Genomic DNA, 19,998 nt, shown 5'->3' with positions numbered 1-19,998 from the left:
AGAGAGGTTGGCTTTCCACTTGGTGTGAAATAGGTGGATAGCGTTACACATCGCATCTTCCAACAATATTTCACATGACTACTTCTTTTGGAATGGAGATGAATGTTATCTGTAACATTCAAGGAGACTTTGCAATAAGAGTACACACATCGTCACTGTTCACTAAGTCACGGTAAGGTCCCCCGAAATACACACATGTCATCCTATGGGGACTCCCAATATTTTTTGGCGGACGCCTTGTCCCCCAATTAGAGGTTTTGTCTGCTGGAAGATCATACTTGCAACTGCAATGACTAGTTGAACCATCTTTACAGCTCTGTAACCTACACTTTCCTCTGACTGTCTAGTGCAGACTGGCACATTGGTTACTTCAGCTGACAGTGGGATTTATCATTGAGTTCATCCCAGCCTAGTGATCCCTCTGGTGGACCAGGCCAGCCTCTGCCCAGAGTGTCTCAGGTGTCTCAGTGTCACAGGGCAGGGTGCAAGAGACGGGATGAGGGGAGAGAGGATGAGTATTCTCTCTTGAGAGGTCACTGGTGTTTCTGTGGTGCTGTGTCAAGGGTGACCCATAAATAAATCCAATATGTCAAAAGCAAGGGGTCTCGGACATCACCTATTTCATATTAAAACAGGACAGATGACAACTAATAAGTGTAAGTAAAAGAGAGTGATTGCAATCTCGGGCACATCGATCCAGCCCTGTTGATAATCATTGTATTTTCAATTTAATTCGCGTCCTTCAAAAACGGGAGAAAATGACTAAATACGAAGGCTCGGGGCATCTGCCGGCCGCTTCCACTGAAAAACTATGTAGTGACCTCTGTACAGTTCAGCCAACCATCTTAATTTTAATTAAAAATCTTTCATTCCTCCAAGAGTTATGGAACCACCGCCTGGAATATAGTTGGCAGTTGCATGAATGAAATACTGCACACCAAAATGAGCGGGGACATAAATAAAGAAAGGCCAGCTTAGTCTCTCTAAACAAAAATCTCAAGACATTTCTCTATCGCCGGCTCGTTGCCTATTAAATGAAAATATGGGACAAAACACCCCATAAAATAACCATACTGTAGGTAATGTCCATTAAGGGCATGTCCAATAGAGTTGTATTACTGTACCCAGTTAAACAGGGAGATGTATTGATTTCACAAGGAAGTGTGTACAATGCCACCGTTTGGCTCAGCTGGGCTAAACCTTTCATTGATTAGTTTGTACAGTAAGAAATGTCCCCCCCCCCCCCCCAAAAAAAAAAAAGTTAAGTGGCTCAATAATTAGCGCCATTTAATACTTCGCCAGTGTAGCCACTGTTGAAAAACATTCCATTGCCAGAGATATTCATAGAGGTAGTCTGATACTGGCTGTGTACACGGCACCATACTGGTGAGTTGAATGCTTCCACAGCCTTGTTTATCATACTGTCAAACAGAAAAATGACCTGCATGGAAAGCAAATGATTTAGGAGGGGTTGAGGGGTATTAATTAGTCCCCAGTGAAACAAGGTTTAAATGAAGGAGGTGCTGGGCCAAAGGTGCTGCATATAGCACCAACAGTTGTCAACTTCTCAAAGAGCATGCCGAACAGCCAATCTCATATTGCAGGGCTGAGAGACGCTACCTTTAACGAGCAGCCCTCTCATGAAAAGCACTCTGACAAAACGGCCTGCAGACAAGGAGGTGATGTCACCCCTCGACTGAAGTCGCTGAACCCCAACTGTATACATTTCAAGGCCCATTTATAATATCACACGGCCAGCGAGATATCCTCACACTATATGAGGGATTCATAAACAACAATGAGGTTGCCATAAAAGTATTATGACAGCACCGTATGTATGATTTGGAACACTCTCCCAAAAAACACTCCCCCGAAGCACATCACATTTCTTTCTTTTTTTAAGGAATCCAACACACTCCCCCGCCCCCCTTCAAACGTTCCATCTTTTTAAACATGCTTTTAATGTCTAGTACCTTGGTCTATCAATGCATATTTTTGCTGTCTGTGCTTTTTGTTTTTCATTGATTTATTTCTTTTTATTATTCTCTTTATTATACGTCTTCTCCATAGATTTAGTTTAATAGTTTAACTGGGTACAGTAATACAACTCTATTGGACATGCCCTTTCCTTCTATCACTGAGACTGCCAATGGCCCCCGGGCTTGAGCTGGATTATTCTTCCTGCTACGACTGGTGGATTGATGATTCACTTGCTTAGTCAAATGTATTGAGTGTAAGTCGCTTTGGAATAAGGCGTCTGTTAAATGCCAAAAATGTAAATGTAAATGTAATCTATTGTCTCCGTTCCTCCCACTAGTGTTTTGTGGACACTCACCACTTCCTCGTCGGAGAGCTCTCGTCCCTGGATGCTGCTGCTGTCTCTGACTGCTTGCTGGTGGCTCTTGCCCTTGGTGTGGCTGAACAGGTGCACCTCCGTGGTGATCTACAAACCCAAAACACACAGGTCAGGGGTCACTGCTGAGGACACAATGGACACAGAGGCAGAGGGGTTCACCAGGGTCTCCCCAGGGGAAGCCAGGGAGACTAGACATTAAATATACATTACACTGGGCTTTCACTGAGATCACATTCCAGCTTCGGATGAGCGAATGAGAGACCAACTGAACAGCAAAAATATTATTATGAATATTATTAATAAATGGATATTTATTTGGAAACCAATAATAATGTGAAGCACTATTGTCTCTTCTACCAGCATACCTTAAGTGATGAGAGCTTTGCTATAAACTAAATATGACATCATGGCTGTATTTCATTGCATTATCCTTTTTGACAGCACAGCAGGACACTAATTACTTGTGCACGAAATCAGCAGTGGCTGACAGATTCACTCAAGACATCCGTCTCAGCAAAAACATGTAGCAGATAACCAATAAATATAGTATAAAACAGCACTAATGTGATTGTGCTTGTCTAAAATCTTTATATCTCAAGCAGTAGTATTGAAAGTGTTTCCGTATGTCATATTTCGATAATATATTTCCAGTCTTCTGTCTGTCTAGACTAACGTATACAGTGCATTCAGAAAGTATTCAGACCCTTCACTTTTTCCACATTTTGTTGCGTTGTAGAGTCAATTTAAAATGGATTACATTTAAAAAAAAGAAAGTGCCATCAATCCACACACAATGCCCCAGAATGACAAAGTGAAAACATGTTTTTTGAAATTTTCGTTCTGGAGCAGGTTTTCATCAAGGATCTTTCTACTTTGCTCCGTTCATCTTTCCCTCGATCCTGACGAGTCTCCCAGTCCCCGTCGCTGAAAAACATCTCCACAGCATGATGCTGCCACCACCATGCTTCACTGTGCGGATTGTTTTGGCCAGGTGATGAGCAGTGCCTGTTTTCCACCAGACGCAATGCTTGGCATTCTGGCCAAAGAGTTTAATCTTGGTTTCATCAGACCAGAGAATCTTGTTTCTCATGGTCTGAGAGTCCTTTAGCCGCCTCTTGTCAAACTCCAAGCGGGCTGTCATGTGCTTCTTATTGAGGAGTTGCTGCACAGATGGTTGTCCTTCTGGAAGATTCTCCCATCTCAACAGAGGAACCATAAGGTTCTTGGTCACCTCCCTGACCACAGCCCTTCTCCCCCTACTGGTCAGTTTGGCCGGGCAGCCAGCTCTAGTTAAAGTCCTGGTGGTTCCAAACTTCTTCCATTTAAGAATGATGGAGGCTACTGTGTTCTTAGGGACCTTCTCCTACTGCAGAAAATGTTTTGCACCAGTCCCCAGATCTGTGCCTCGGCACACTCCTGTCTGGGAGGTGTATAGACAATTCATTTGACCTCATGGCCTGATTTTTGCTCTGACATGCACTGCCAACTGTTATATAGACAGGTATGAGCCGTTCCAAATCATGTCCAATCAATAGAATTTACCACAGTTGGACTCCAATCAAGTCATAGAAACATCCACAGGCTCATCAATGGAAACAGGATGCACCTCAGCTGAATACTTATGTACATGGGGGTATTTCTGTATTTTAGTTTTTATACAATACCGCGGAATGACAAAGTGATCAATTTAAAATGGACTAAATTAAAAATGATTTGCGATCAATCCACACACAATACCGCGGAATGACAAAGTGAAAACATGTTTTTTTTTATTTCAGTATATTATAAAAAAAACATGTTTTCACTTTGTCATTCCGCGGTATTGTGTGTGGATTGATCGCAAATCATTTTTAATTTAGTCCATTTTAAATTGAGTCTACAACTCAACAAAATGTGGAAAAAGTGAAGGGGTCTGAATACTTCCCGAATGCACTGTATGTTGGACTACCACTACTCTGAACGTCTGCGTAGCCACTGCTCCCAGAACAGGTGCGTCGACCAAAATGTAACGTTATTTTATTTATTTTTTTAGGTTTAAGGTTTCTTTTCAGGATTCATTCAGGGATAGGTAGACAAACCTTTCGTCCTAAAGCATTTTCATGGTGCCATTGTGGTCCTGGACTACCACTACTACCGTTCTACGACACTGTACCATATCCTGTGCGCCCCGGCTGATGCGGTTACCTACGGCCTATGTTAAGCGGAGGGCAGAGCTGGACTGGACTTCGCACAGCAGCGCGTTGAAGAGCGAGGTGGAGAAAAGTAGTGTGAAGATGCACGATGGCCACAAACAGGAGGCAGGTGAGGGAAAGCAAGCTGTGTTGTTTTTCTGCTGCTGCTGGAACAAAGCCCATTTAGGAAAAGCCTCTGTTTAATGTCATTAAATAGAGTGCTGGCTGCTGACCTATGGATGATCTCTGGTGTCAGATGCTGGCCAGGCCAAGGTCATCTGACATTTTAACAAGATTCTAGCCCCCCCCCCCTCCGTGGTCTCCTCTTTATCTGACGCTAGTTTGGAGCTCCAAGGTGTCAACCGTGTTGCTGCAAAAAGCCACATTGCCCATCACTTGAAAAGTATAATCATGCCCAGTCATAAATCTTCAGCCCCCCCCAGAGTTCATGTTTAATCAATGCAGTTAAATCCTCATTTAAATGCATTCTCTTCCAGAATCCTCTGAATCACCTTCTCGTCAGCATTTTTATGCAGATAGTCTGCCAGACAACCAAGGGGAGGTGTCCAGGGCGGCTCTTCTGCCACAGAGCTAGCGAGCGTCCCCCTTCTGTTCAGGTTAAACAGTGTCTCGTGTAAAGCCGATCCTTCTCGCAAATGAGTGCGTTGGAATTAAGATAATGAAGTAAAAAGGGGCGAATTTCTCACTGGAGACGAGTGGATCAAACCAATTAGAAGGAATATGCTTAACAGTTCTCCCACTCGGTTTTGAGATTAGTCATCTAAGGTCAGTCTAACGTTACCAGATGTTTAGTAGCACGTCTGGTGTCGGGGACAAAATGGATGCCAAGGACAACCGGGGGAAAAGACCCATTCGTAGGTGATGATCTCCAACAGTAACGGACCTTTGAAAGACATCTTACTTAATGCTTACTGTAGCAATGACAAATAAAGTCCATTCCATTCCATTCCATCTTATTTCGACAAAAAGGGAAAAAAACACGCAACATCGGAAACCCATTTCTCAAGTGATGACAAACATACCACGACGTTGCACAGAGAACACTGTTTCTTGCGCTCGTAAGGCGTCAGTTTGGGGGCGTAGTCCGTGTTGGCGTGTCGGCCGCTGCTGAGCTCGGCCGCCTTCTCCTTCCTCTGCTCGATCTGCTCCATGTGCCTGCGGCTGCTCTCGTCGTGCTGGGGGGAGAGGGGGAGAGAGGGTGAGAGAGGGGTACAAACAAGCCGAGGTCGGTCAGTCGGTCGGTCGGTCAGTCGGTCAGGAGCGGCTGCTCTTGTCGTGCTGGGGGGAGAGGGGGACAAACAAGTGTCACGATCCAACTATTTTCTGTCTATCATGGTAAGCTCAGGGGGTTGATGATTGGCTACGCAGGGTACATGGGGGAGTGGCTTGCCTGTTGGCGGGTGTTATTTGAAAGGTGCTCATTTCCTACCTGAGAGAGGTGAGAGAAGAGAGAGTGAAGAGAGAGGAAGTGAAGAGACGCATAACCCCCCGAGGACATTGATTAAGAGACTATTATTACTGTTTGGATCTGTGGATTACTCCCAAGTCGTGTCGGGTTTTGTTTTGTTTTGTTGTCGTTGTTATATGTTAAATATACTGAACGGGAGGGGACACCCTGCCAACTAACGCACGGACTGTCCGGTACACCCAAGCGATCCACGCCACGGACCATCGGACCAAGGTAAGGCATTCCCGGGCTGAACACCTACCTGGGTGCTGTCATCTAACCCTGAGCTAGCCGACACACCTGTGTCCGGCCTCGGCCCTGTGTGGGAACGAGCCCATTGGTTTTCAATGTACATGCGGAGCTGTTGGGTCGTGACACAAGCTGAGGTCGGTCGGTCGGGAGGGGAAAACGGGAACGGTTGTTAGAACGCTATAAAAAACCGGGTAGGCGGGCGGGGCTTTGTGTGAAGAACTGCCTCCTCACCTTCATCTGGATCTTCTTCTGCAGCTCCTCCATGGCCTCCTGCTGAGCGGCGCTCAGGGCGGCCAGGCGCTCCTCGCGGTCCCTGTGGAACAGAGCGTCCTGATCAGGGAGCCGCTCCTTCGTTTGACTGCAATCCTCCTCACAAATCTATGGCCCCCAATGGACCTATCGCTAAGCCACGCCCCCTTTGAAAACTCGGACAAACAAACAACTCTTCGCTGACAGTGACTGACTGACCGACTGTGACTGAATGACATTCAATGACTTACAATGGCGGGAGTTGGCAAATTTCTGATTTCTGATTTACCACAGCAAGTAATAGACATGTTTTTTTTAAAGATGACAAGAATATTGAGTCTAGAAGCTTCTCACCATCAGATATTAGCGAGTTGTTTGTCTGAGTTTTCTGCCTGTAGTGACTTTAGCTGTGATATGATTGGACAATTTATATTTTGGGGCGTGGCTTAGCGATAGGTCCAGTTCATAGACAGTAAGTTGCGACAGCGTTTCAATCTTTTACACCTCCTCGTTCCCCACACGGGGGGAGAAGGGTTCCTGGCTGGAGGTAGGGTAATGGACAGTACAGACCTGGCTCTCTCACGTGCTGCGTCTTCCCTGGCCCTCTCCTTCTCCTGCCTCTGCTGCTCGATGCGCGCCTCCTGCTCCTTCCTCCTCACCAGCAGCTCCTCCACCCGCGCCTGCCGCTCGGCCTCCAGAGCCCGCTTGCGCTCCTACACAAGGAAGGGGAAAGAAGGAGGAGGAGGAGGAGGAGGAGGAGGAGAGACATCCACCAGTCAGGGTCAGTATTGCCTGGTTGAGATCTGGGCGGTGGCGTGAGTGTCTGTTCTGCTATGCTCCCCACCCCCCCCCCCCCCCCCCCCCAGATTCCCACACCTTCTGAAACATCACATTCAAGCACCTTTCAAGACTCAATTCCCTCAAATTCAAATTCACAAACTTTCAAGGATTTAAAGGACCCGTGGGAACCCTGCCCCCCCCCACCTCACAGTACCTGGACGGCCTCGTCTCTGGCCTGCTTCTCCTCCTGTCTCCTCGACCGCTCCTCCTGCAGCTCGTTGAGGCGCTGCTCGTACTCGTTCAGCTTAGCCAGGACGTCGTGCCTCTTGTTCTGGGCCTCCAGTGTGTTTATGAAAGCGATCTCGTTCACCTGACACACAAGACACACAGGGGTTAGAACTGTTTCATAACATAACAAAGCCCGTCTCGGTCAGACGGCACGACGGGGAATACATACGTTGCTTCCAATAAGGTTTTTAATGATTAGAAATTGATTTCCGTGGCCGTTTTTGTTTTTTGCGGCGATACCGTGTCGTCTTTTGATTCATTGAACGTGGAACTTTCTTTTAACTCGTAAAGCATGAGGCTCCGCTGTTCCCATATCGGGTTGCAGTCGTCTAACCTTGGCCTCCTCCTCCTGGGCCTTTTTCACGATGGCCTGTAGCTGCAGCTCCCGCTTGAACTCTGCATGCAACAGTTTCTCGTCCATCATCTTCCGCCGCTGATCCAACAGCTCCTCCTTCCATTTCCTGACCTCCTTCTCCTGAGAGCACGGAGAGAGAGGGAGTGCGGGGGGGGGGGGTGGTACAATGTTAGGGAAAGAGAGTAGGCTTGAAGGGCGGGGGGGGGGGGGGGGACAGACAGCTTGGCTCAGCTCATTTCACTCACATACATACCGGTACATACATTTTCCCTAGTCAAAGCAGACGCCGGTCTTTTGCCATTGAAAAGCCGTTGGCTTCTAGTACCCTCTCCAGTATGTCCACAGGGATTAATGGTGAATATACACCACTCCATGTATTTATGTGGTTAATACTCTGGATTATTCAAAGACTCACTCATCTCACTAAGGCTTGGTAGAACAAAAACAAACGTCACAAAAGATTGTTGAGTTTGGGCTCCCCCTCTCTCTCTCTCTCTCTCTCAGACGCGTCTGTGGCCAGCTGGGCTAAATGGGAGCGGGGGGGGGCTGTGATATTTAGTGATTCTATCTGGCAGTGCGCTGACAGAAGCTCTCCTCGTGGCCAGGCTGGGCTAAGCCAGGCTCGGCTGGGCTGTTTTGCCCCCTGGCTCTAGTCTACCAGACCCACTCACTCACTCACTCACTTACACACCCTCTCCAGAAGCTTCTGCAGTTTGTGGGTCTTCTCCTCCCGCAGCTTGTCCCGGAGCTGCTGGGCCTTCAGCTGCTTCTCCTCGTGTTTCTTCTTGGACTCGGCGATAGTTCTGCACCAAAGAAAGAAAGAAAGATCAAAAAAACATTACATCTGCCATCGCTCCCTCTCTCTCTCCCCCCCCCACCAACACACAGTGGCTGTGGACTCAGACATACATTAAGGTGTCTCAGGTTCTCTAACAGACGTCACTCTTAGCGGGGTTCCCACACCTTCTGAAACATCACATTCAAGCACCTTTCAAGGACTTTCAAGACTCAATTCCCTCAAATTCAAGGACCCAACAGGGCATAGTTGGGTCCTTGAGACAGATCTAGATGAGAATTGATATAATAGGAACTATCCGCTCACAGACAACAATTAAAAAGAGAGGCTTGAATGTGTGAACACTAGATGGTCTCTTGCCTTCTCTACCACAGCACAGCAAAACAATATATTGTGAAATATGTGTAAAGTTAAGCAATACAGAGACTTATTTACTAGTTGACGAGCCAAGTAAAACATGTGTTAATATATATTTTTAGAGAGAGAGAGAGAGAGAGAGAGGGGAATTCAAGCACTTCCAATGACCCATGTTTATTTTCAAAAACTTTTAAGACCTTGATTTCTTTTTCTCAAATTCACAAACTTTCAAGGATTTCAAGGACCCGTGGGAACCCTGTCTTAGGCCGGTGTATGATCATGTCTGTGACAGCACCTTTTGCGAGACGGAGAGGACAGTTTCTCATGCATGTGGATGCCGTGACCGGGGGGCCTGGCAGGCTCCTCTTCTACAATGTCCCCCCAGGAGGTGCTCTGACGCCAGGGCTCCCGTGCTGTAGGGTGAGGAGCGGCAAGGGTGAGGGACTCTGGGCAGTAAAGCGAGAACATCATCAACATACATTCATGTTGTTACCACTGAATGAGGAAGGGGGGGGGAGAGACACACACCTTCATAGTCTGCTAACATGTCACTCCAATCTATATTGAGCCCACAACTTCCACTGCCAATGCTAGCCTGGAGAGAGAGAGAGAGAGAGAGAGAGAGAGAGAGAGAGAGAGAGAGAGAGAGAGAGAGAGGAGGTTGTCATTTTATAAATTATACATATTGGATTCATAACAAAATGAGGGGACACACAATATTTGAGGATACAGGCCGTACTGCTAGCGTGACAAAGGGTTGTTCTATTACGGTGTGTGTGTGTGTGTGTGTGTGTGCCTTACAGAGAAGTCACTCTCGTTGTCTGTCTCCAGGTCGTTGTTCTCAGCCTGGATCTCCCGGGTCAGCTGCTCCTCCTCAGCGATGGCGCTGGCTATGGCCTCCTCGTTGGCCTTCTCCAGACGGTCCGCCAGTTCCTCCTTTTTAGCCAGGACCTCGGCCATGGACTGGGGCTGGACACAGGGACACACGCTGACTCACACACACACGGCACAGCACTCTGCCCATCCTACTGGCAGTCAGGTTCTGTCTCTAAATCTCAGAATGCATAGTATTGGTTATCCCAAGACTTTACACAACACATTTGACAAACATTGTATATGAAAGAAATTGTAAGATAAAGCCAGCTACAACAATAATAGTACCATTCCATTAGTACCAGAGCATCACTCTGCTTCGTTTAACTGTTCATCATAAAACTACAGAAAAAAGAACATAAAACACAGAAACTGAAGCAAACTGTAGCACACTCAATCACCACAAAATCACCACAAAAATCACCACAACAAGTGAAGGAAGCATTCAGGAGTCATGCATGACGAGTTCACTGTGAAGATGAGGAGATGGTGGAAGGAGGCATAGCGACGGGACCCATTTCACTAACGTGCTTTTAAATCAACTGGAAATGGGAGGTTGGAAGGAACTCAAGATTTATTTTTTTAATAGCCTGATGCAGTCCATGTCTACTTCTTTGCGTTTGGCGATCCAACATCAAAAAAACAATCCATCAACATTTGACTATATTGTATGTGGATATTCTAAAACGGAGGTTGGGTTTCACTCAGAGCAGACTTACTGTAGAGCACAGAGAGTTACCGGCACTCCAGTCAACAGAGTGGCCACTGCTAACGCTTGAACTTAATGAGGAAAATGAGGGAGAGATATCTCTCAACACTGAGGCTGTTTGTCTGTCTTTAACAAGGGAACTGCAGTGGAGTCTAAACAGCTCTGGTCTTATCTGAGCCACCCAGAGAGGTGTCTGGAGCCTTTCGACTGGTCTGGGTCCAGCACAAAGACCAGGTCTGCATTTGATCTCAGCTCAGATAACCTTCCCCTGTAGACCATTTTACACAACATCCATTTCTTCAGCCTTCATATGAGGTTAAGTGCAGTTTTATCTATGACAGTAGCCATGCTAGTGAATGAGCATATTCATGGGATCATTTTTGCGATAAGAGGCAGTAATACACCTGAGGACTGGCTTATCACTTTGGAGAAAAGAGGTCATCGTACAAAAACAGTCACCTGACACAACCATTGAACACATGACGTGACCCCTGGCCTGACCTGACCCTCTGGGGCTGACCCCCCTCGCAGGTCTCCCCTACCGGTTCTGTCATAAATGACGTGTTGGTCAAAGCACCAACTTCTTCACCACAGCCAAACCAATGGGCGGGCCACTTCACTGACACACCTTCCAGAGCACAATGGCCTAGTCGTCCTATGGCCATCCCACTCCCAGACATTCACCAACACCCCCACGCAACGCTAACTGTCCTGCCTGCTAAGATGCTTTTCCGTACGAGGAAGTCAGAGCTGGAGGTTTTCCTTTTTTTTTCTTTTTAGAGTGACATTGTTTAGGCGGTGAAGGTCCCCGGGGAATCCCCTGACCTCCCCTGCCCCTCCCCTCCCTCCCCTCCCCTGCCCCTCCCCTCCATCTCTCAGCACTCACAGTGGAAAGCTCTGTGGGGTCCCGCACACTCTCCAGTTTCACCGCTGCCATGGGAGTCTCAGGCTGTCCTGGAGCAGATGTTGCCGTGCCCTGCGACGCGCCCACCCCCGCGGCCCCCTCCGCGCCCCCCGAGGCCCGCAGAGCACCACAGAGCTCCTCGGCTCGGGCCGAGTCTGGGGACGGGGGGAGGGCCGGAGCAGGGACCGGGACTGGGACAGGGTCGGGTAGGGTTAGGGTGAGGAGGGGGACCAGGGGGACTGAGGACAGGGGGGGCGCGTCCTCACAGGGTGCGTCGACACACTGCCCCGAGTCTTGCACACTCTCTGCTGGGGGGGGCTGCACCGACACAATCACAGACACACACGCCATTAAAAACATGCACATTTCAAGCTTTTCATGAGAGCAATCAAAACAATTAACACACACACACACACACACACACACACAGACACACACACACATCATGCAGGGATAGTTGGCACTAACATGCCCTGAAGATCAAATAAAGGGAATGTGGAAAATACATATTTGTATTTGTAAAAAATCAAGCAATGCCTAGAATCCACCCCTACCCAGTGTATTCTGAGACATTGAGAGAGGATATTATTTCATGACAACGAAAGTGGTATTCCTGCCTCTGAAATGTCAGAACACAATCAATCGTCTCAAAAACTGATATGCCCTGTCTGGACAGCCTGTCTATGAATACTGTGGAGCCCAAAACAAAAACAATGTGGCAGATAAAACAGTGTTGAGTTACTCTGCTCCACGTCTCCTGTCTTCCTGAATAATTGATATCTGGTGACTGCTGGGTGAGTGACGTCAGTGTGTGTGTGTGAGAGAGAGAGTGAGTGAGTGAGAGAGAGAGAGAGAGAGAGAGTACCTCCATCATGTGACCTTTCTCAGAGTCTTCGGTCTCCTCCGGGGGCATCAGCTCCTCAGGGATGGGCTGTTCCGTCTGGCCCTTGCCTTTGTCCTGGGGGCCGGGGGGCCGGAGCTTCAGGTTCTGGTTCTCCTGGTTCATGTTGTCCTTGGGGCTGACGGGGGCCATGACCGGGCTGACCTTGGCTACGATGGCCGCCGATCGAGGTTTCGCGGGACGCCCGCGCTGGACCGTCTCCCAGCCCTCAGAGTCCTTCTTACCTGAATAGGGTAAAGGGCACATACACCGTTTTTTTTCTTCCCCCGCCTCTTTAAAGAGGAACAAAAGGATATGTACCATTCAGTCAGATGGGGCTACGTCCTAAGAGGACAGGTATGGTATACTCAATGACAATAAAAGCACACGATAGTATACAGAATTGAATGAATGAATGAATGAATGGTCTTTATTGTCATTAATATAGTACAGGTACCATACAACGAAATTTGGGAGGGGGGGCTCCCCTGGTGCTAGGAAAAAAATACTAAAAACAAGAAGGGAAAAAGAGCTGGTTTACATAAATAAAGGCTATATACACTATCCACTATACTATACTATACAAATAAAACACTGAGCTGTACTCTATGCTGTGCTATGCTGTACTCTATGCTATGCTATTGTGTGTGTGTGTGTGTGTGTGTATGTGTGTAGATTTGAGGGGAGCAGCGTACCTGGTTTCTCTGTAGGAAAAGTGCTGGCTTGGTTGGGGACAGGGAGGGTCTGGGAAGACTTGACCCGATCAGCCCAGCTGGGCCCGGCGGGGGGGAAGCGAGCTATAGCCAGTGTGGGTGGAGGACCACTGGAGAACACACACACACACACACACACACACACACACACACACGTCAGAGCCGAGATATAGCAACCTCCACTAAAAGCATTTCAACCACAGACTAATTAGCATTATGAATATAGTGTGAAAGAGACCGGCTAGTTTTGTCTACACAACTGTGACCAGGGCCAGTGTGTCCTAGAACATCACTACTAAGTACTGACTACTCAAGCAAACAGGTGACCCTGCGGGCCCAGCTCCATGCGTCTGTGTCAGGCGGGTGTCTGTCTGACCCCAGCCCAGCACCGCCCCTCTCTCTGGGACCACAGGGCTGGCTCAGCCAGGCAACAGAGCTCCATCATGATCAATACCCATTTCCTGCAGCATCCGATTACAGGGCACTGCACGTATTGAACCGATGCTTCAGCAGTCTTTAACCACACTTTGATCTACACCTCCTGACTGTTGCTGTGGTGAAGGAGTGAGAGACTCCACAAATTACATTAAACAAATGCCTGGCATTCTGCAATCAATTGCACTATGAGCAATATTCTACCGATTCAGACCAGGGCTCGGCAAATCATATAATCATATCTAAAATCCATTTGCTCATAGGGGGATTTAATGACTGTTAAATCAAATTTGGGTTCTTTTTTTTTACCCCTCTCTGTGAACATCTAATGAGGGCTGACAAAATCAGACTGTGAAATGGCATGCTGTGGCTGAGGTGCTGAATAGAATCATACATGTGCTGACTGCTGAGAGAGACTATTACAAGAAGGTTTTATGTGTGTGTGTGTATGTGTGTGTGTGTGTGTATACAGTAACAAGCTATTTACTTTAAATTCTATTCAGTTCAGATGACAATTCCTGGAGATGGTGTAGTGACAGTAGTACAGTGGTGTAGTCTAGTTTTTTCTAGTGGGTATACTGTGATTTCTTTCCTCCCAGCCTCATATCGTTAATTTCAGAACGCCATCAAAATAAATCTGCGCTCCCTGTCCAACGTTATATACATTACATGTTATAAGGCTGATCTGTGCATGATAATACTGCATTTTGACATATTTCAAGTCGCATTTTCCCCCCCCGTTGATGGTATATGACGCTAGTCCAATGGTCCAAAAGTCAAGTGCTTCGTAACCCAGACGGGGTGAATTTTATGAATGAAAGTGTGAAAGTTCTGTCACAAAACGCCGTTACGTATCCTCGAACATTTTTAAGTGGGTACACGGAAATCCTTGGCCTTTCCTAGTGGGTATACGGCGTAGTCCTGCGTATCACGTAGACTACACCACTGCAGTAGTAGTACTCAAGCCTACCCGAAGCTGAGGGCCCTGCGTGCGTTTGGAGAGGGGACGATCCTGTCAGAGGAGGGGCTGGGCATCACGTGCCGTCCCGGGGACATCTTGCGCACTTCCCAGGCCAGAGACGTGGGTCTGAAATCAGAGTGGGAGGATGCATGAATCAAGTATTCAGTAGAAATCACTTTTTAATGTACTGTGGATCAGCAAGAGATGTTTACCACACATTATGTTTAAAACACAGGCTGGCGGGTCGATGAACAGTTAATGTACAAATTGAGAGGAATCTTAAAAGCTTGGAGTTTTTTTTGTTTTACTTTTTTTATACCTTAGTCAATTTACGGGTGTTGTGGTGATTCCGTTAAGGGGAAGCCAATAAAGCGGTGGGATCACCTTGACTAACAGCCAAGTCTATTGATCTGCTTTGTTTGTGACTCAAAGCCAGGGACCAGAGATGGCACTTAGATTTACCTCAGGGAGCAATTGGGAATGAATGAGAGAGAGAGGGGGAGAGAGAGGGGGAGAGGGGGGAGAGAAAGAATGAGAGAGAGAGAGAGAGAGAGAGAGGGAGAGAGGGGGAGAGAAAGAATGAGAGAGAGAGAGAGAGAGAGGGAGAGAGGGGGAGAGGGGGAGAGAGAGAGAGAGAGAGAGAGAGAGAGAGGGGGAGAGAGAGGGGGAGAGGGGGGAGAGAAAGAATGAGAGAGAAAGCATAGATCACCTGTTCTGGGCATCCGTTTTCTCCAACTTCTCCTGTAGCTGGATCCAGTCGATGAGAGCTTTAAAGTCCCGCACATAGTTGTCCAACATCATCAACACCTCCTGAAACGCACGTGTTTCACAGTCAGACACAGTGGGGGGGGGGGGGTGGCTCTCAGACACAGTGGGGGGTGGGGGTGGGGGGGATATCTCAGTGAAGTGAATCACACAAAGGGAAAGCCGTATTATGTTCTTCTGTAAGGTCACTTATTAGAGACAACTGAGATTATAATAGCAGTAATATGATATAATATCCAGCACTCGGCGGGCAGAGAGAGAGAGAGAGAGAGAGAGAGAGGTTGGAAAAAAGTATACTGATGTGATTTGAGACGGACAGGCAAAGAGCTGTGTGTGTGTAGTATTTACTATTTGTAGACCTATTTCTGGTGAGAATCCCCACTCTGGCTACAGTCCCACGGCACTCTGGGGCTCCCGTAACCCAAAAGCCATTCCCCACCTTCACTACAGAGCAGGGCATCTGGGCCGAGGCAGAGTCACAGTCAACAGAGCATATCAACACACACACACCCACCCACCCACACAACCCAGAAAGAACCTCGGAGAGATCCTGCTCCCTGACACCGCCCCCCGCACCCTCCTCCATCCACCACGGGGGCTGACATTACCAACGACATCACCAGGAGGGGGCGAAGACTAATTGAATTGGCTTGTAATTTCAATCTCTCACAAGTAGAACTGGGGAGAGCCGGATGACGCCACGTCATTGTCCATCTGACAGCCAATCTAGCTACAGCGTCTCTGCACTCTGACACTGGGGAAAAAACTGACCAAACCAAAATGGATTCGATTTAGCAAAAACTGCTATAGAGTCTATTGAGAAACCACAATCGGCTTGTTAGCGACAATGGTGTTACCTGTATTTGACTGAGGAGAGAGAGAGTGTGTGTGTGTGTGTGTGTGTGTGTGTGTGTGAAGCCGCCGGCCCCCCTCTCAGCAGCAGGAGCGGGCCCAAGAGCTCTAGTGAAACAGACTGGGAGGTGATTGATGGGGAGCGTGGAGGGAGTGGTAATTGAGAGTAAAGCTTCACGGTGCTTTTAGTTAATAGACAAGTCAGCCCAGTGAAAGATGTGTCCAGCAGCGGCAGAGGCAGCCCTGCTGATTAGAGCTAGTTAACAGTCAAGGCCCACCGCTGCTGCTGCCTCCTCCTCCTCCTCCTCCTCCTCCTCCTCCTCCTTCATTTGGTAATGAAGGCTCCCACAGCCGTGGAGGCAGGAGGGGAGAGGCATGGCGTCGGTGTGACAGAGCGACAGTGAGCGAGAGGCCCTATAAAGCCTCTCGCCTCGCAAGCACGCAAACCAACAAGCTCGCCTCGAACGGTACTCGTATAACATTTTTCACAAGGCCTACAGGAACACTATGGTCGGTGATGAACAAGTCATTGCATTATCAATGCAACCGCCGATTAGAGAGAGATTACAGAGGATTTAGAGCTTTAAATGAGTCGAGTGAAAGGCCCCTCTAATCTGACTGCCACTTCTGATATATATATAAAATATATACAATGAGCCTATGCCAACAAGGTGTGTTTTTTATTTGTATTCTCGAAGTTGATCCTTTGTCATACTCTATCCAGGGTTCCCACACCTTCTGAAACATCAAATTCAAGCTCCTTTCAAGGACTTTCAAGACTCAATTCCCTCAAATTCAAGGACCCAACACGGCATAGTTTGAGACAGATCTAGATGAGAATTTCTATAATAGGAACTATCAGCTCACAGACAACAATTGAAAAGAGAGGCTTGAATGTGTGAACACTAGATGGTCTCTTGCCTTTTCTACCACAGCACAGCAAAATAATATTGTGAAATATGTGTAAAGTTAATTTTTAGAGAGAGAGAGAGAGAGAGAGAGAGAAAGCGGGGAATTCAAGCACTTTCAATGACCCATGTCTATTTTCAAAAACCTTTAAGACCTTGATTTTTTTTCTTCTCAAATTCACAAACTTTCGAGGATTTCAAGGACCAGTGGGAGCCCTGTCTATCACTGTGTGGAAGAGGCCCTCTGACTCTCCCCATCACTAGGACGCGTACAGCTTCCACCTCTGCTGGGTGGTGAGGAGGTAGCATGAATCAAAGCTCAGACAGGACAAATGGTTGATCAGAACTAATTAGGCCGGGGGGGGCTGCGGGTTAAAGACATGTGGGCGTTATTAATATACAAGCATAAATCAGCCTGATGTGCTGCTCCGCTGAACAGGGCCTCCCTCAGAGCAGAAGGATCCAGTGTGGGTGCTGAAGGTTGAACAGGTCTCAGATGGTTCCCCATTCAACACCTCCATTCATAAAGATAGTGTGGTGTCCGTCTCAACTACTGTACTTCATGCAGAGTCCAATCTCTTCACAATTGACCTATCGCTAAGCCACGCCCCAAAATAGAAATTGTCCAATCATATCACAGCAAAAGTCACTACAGGCAGAAAACTCAGACAAACAACTCACTAACATCTGATGGAGAAAAGCTCCTAGACTAAATATTCTTGCCATCTTTAAAAAAACATCTACGTCTATTACTTGCTGTGGTAAATCAGAAATCAGAAATTTGCCAACCCCCGCCATTGTAAGTCATTGAATGTCATTCAGTCACGGTCGGTTAGTCAGTCACTGTCAGTGAAGTGTTGTTTGTTTGTCCGCGATAGGTCCATTGTTTGTCTAAACTAGGTCTAACAAAAAGGTTGTGTCTACACTTGACACTTAACAATCAGTCTTCTGTTATTCGGATTATGATGATCAGATCACAATTCGAACACAATTGAGTCACCATGGGAACACAAATGTGACTTTTGCTCATCTAGACCAGTACAGTTGTACGCGATCATCCTAGTCGGATGACAAAAGTCAGACTTAATCGTCTAGTGTGGACGAGGCTAAAGTGATGCCAAATCACCAGAGCAGGATGTGTGTGTGTGTGTGTGTGTGTGTGTGTGTGTGTGTGTGTGCGGGCGTGTGTGTGAGGGTGTAGTAGAACGTGGTGGGGAGCGGTTTGTGTTGTGAGAGCACACAGAGTGCAGATTTACACTGCTCCAGGGGATTGTGGTCGGGTCCTATCAGAGGCAGAGCACTCTGCTTCCTCTCCAGCTAATTCCATCATTTATCAGACAGTCCATTAGGCCTGGGCTGGGCTGGGGCTGGGGCTGGGCTGGGGCTGGGGCTGGGTGGGATAGGGGGCGGGGGGGGGGGCACGTGAGCACCCAGCACCCGCCGCCTGAGCCATTAGACGTCACAGAGGTGAGAACACACAATACACATACACATACACAACAACACACACACACACACACACACACAACAGGAGCCTGCCAGACCGTTCACACAGTCCCACCGTCCTCATTGGAGACTGCACCACAGGAGCTCTGTGTCCCAGCAGCGACCACAGGCGGTCAGTAGAACCATGCTCAGCATAATGCTGCATGGCAGGCCGATCGATCCGGCAGGGCCAGATCAACAGGCCAGGACAGACCCGAGGCCTTGTTACAGCACTGTCTGTCCCGGCTTTAACAAAAGCACTGCTGTTCAGCAGAATCACACTGCTCTGCTTAATGGACTTACCACAACCGACATAGAAACGTAAAAAAAAAAAACTGGTTTTAAACATTGTTAACATTGTAACACTGTTTTTGAGTTTCACCTTCTTGCGTGTCTCAAACAGGGACTCGGGGTACAGCCTTGGAACAGTGGAATCAACCAAGTTCTATCTGCCTCTGACACTCGCCCCCCCCGCCCCGCTCCCCAGCCCCCCAACCCCCTCGCACTGCCACAACTCTCTAACAACACACATCCACACTGTTTACACTCGGTCATCAATATCCCCTCCCTCTAGCCAGGCCCAAGAGAGCCCTGTGATAATTCTCTCACCAGCCAGCCTTCAAAGCCCTCACTGACACAAACCAGAAAACAAGAGGAATGTGAGAGCATAGGCAGAAAACGGTGATAAACTCAATAGCTCCCTCTAGTGGTCCTGTAGCGTAGTACCCTTCTGCAGTCGTCGTCGTCCCCCACCCTCAACCCCCCCCCCCCCCCCCCCCGAGGAGCCATTATTAGCCTATTTGGGATCCAGAGTCCTACCTTGCATTCCACCACACTCTGGTCAGATTCACAGGTGACGTAGATCTCGTCCACGGCCCGCCGCAGGTTGTCGAAGAGGAAGGCCCAGTAACGGGCTCGCAAGTCCACTTTTCGTGGCTGTCTGGCTTTGGTAGGGCTCTTCTCTGGCCCGGCTGGGCTCTTACTGGGCTCCAGGCCTGCATTCTGTGACAATGAAAAGGAAAAGGAGAGATAAGTCAAGGAAGAGCAGTTTCATGCATTAGCTTTGTTGTTGCTTTTATTCTATTCCCTTATTCTAAAAAAATAACTTGTGAAAATGTGTCATCAGTGCAAACGTTACGCCTAGTAAGTCTCTGTAGGGTTCAGTCAACTGTCTTTGTCAAAGAACAAAGTAGTATGTCTAGTCTCCATTGATGACCGAGTGTTGGGACATAATGAAATCTGATGTAGCTAGGTGTATGATGCCCTCTAGTGACACATGCACTCAATAGCACTGAGTAGATGTTGTTACCAGTTTTAAAGAGATACCATCTACAACTATAATAGTCACTTCCCCTGAAAGTAGTCTATGGACCAGGAGAAACTGCAAAATGGTTCAGAGTTGTTTAAATAGCCACTACTGACTTGAGTTAACTTTAACCAT

At 47.7% G+C, this 19,998-nt stretch overlaps 1 protein-coding gene across 1 annotated transcript in view; it reads right to left on the bottom strand.

Moving 5' to 3' along the window:
- scaper (S-phase cyclin A-associated protein in the ER) overlaps positions 1–19,527 on the bottom strand; it is a 67,273-nt gene extending 47,746 nt beyond the window's left edge. The window contains exons 1-16 of the mRNA XM_080539307.1: positions 19,377–19,527; positions 15,257–15,357; positions 14,557–14,673; positions 13,134–13,261; positions 12,424–12,683; positions 11,541–11,873; positions 9,874–10,041; positions 9,601–9,667; positions 9,368–9,518; positions 8,611–8,722; positions 7,899–8,039; positions 7,491–7,646; positions 7,067–7,209; positions 6,479–6,560; positions 5,571–5,723; positions 2,336–2,443 (exon numbers count right to left, since the gene is read on the bottom strand). Coding sequence (XP_080395433.1) covers positions 2,336–2,443; positions 5,571–5,723; positions 6,479–6,560; positions 7,067–7,209; positions 7,491–7,646; positions 7,899–8,039; positions 8,611–8,722; positions 9,368–9,518; positions 9,601–9,667; positions 9,874–10,041; positions 11,541–11,873; positions 12,424–12,683; positions 13,134–13,261; positions 14,557–14,673; positions 15,257–15,348 — 2,211 coding nt within the window. The 5' untranslated portion in view covers positions 15,349–15,357; positions 19,377–19,527. The remainder of the gene's footprint in view (positions 1–2,335; positions 2,444–5,570; positions 5,724–6,478; positions 6,561–7,066; positions 7,210–7,490; positions 7,647–7,898; positions 8,040–8,610; positions 8,723–9,367; positions 9,519–9,600; positions 9,668–9,873; positions 10,042–11,540; positions 11,874–12,423; positions 12,684–13,133; positions 13,262–14,556; positions 14,674–15,256; positions 15,358–19,376) is intronic.
- Between the last annotated feature and the right edge of the window lie 471 nt (positions 19,528–19,998).

The sequence above is a fragment of the Nansenia antarctica genome, assembly GCF_963989245.1.
Source record: "Nansenia antarctica genome assembly, chromosome: 9".
Classification (NCBI taxonomy): domain Eukaryota; kingdom Metazoa; phylum Chordata; class Actinopteri; order Argentiniformes; family Microstomatidae; genus Nansenia; species Nansenia antarctica.
The sequence above is the reverse complement of the archived record's forward strand: the minus strand, read 5'-3'. Positions and strand labels throughout refer to the sequence as shown.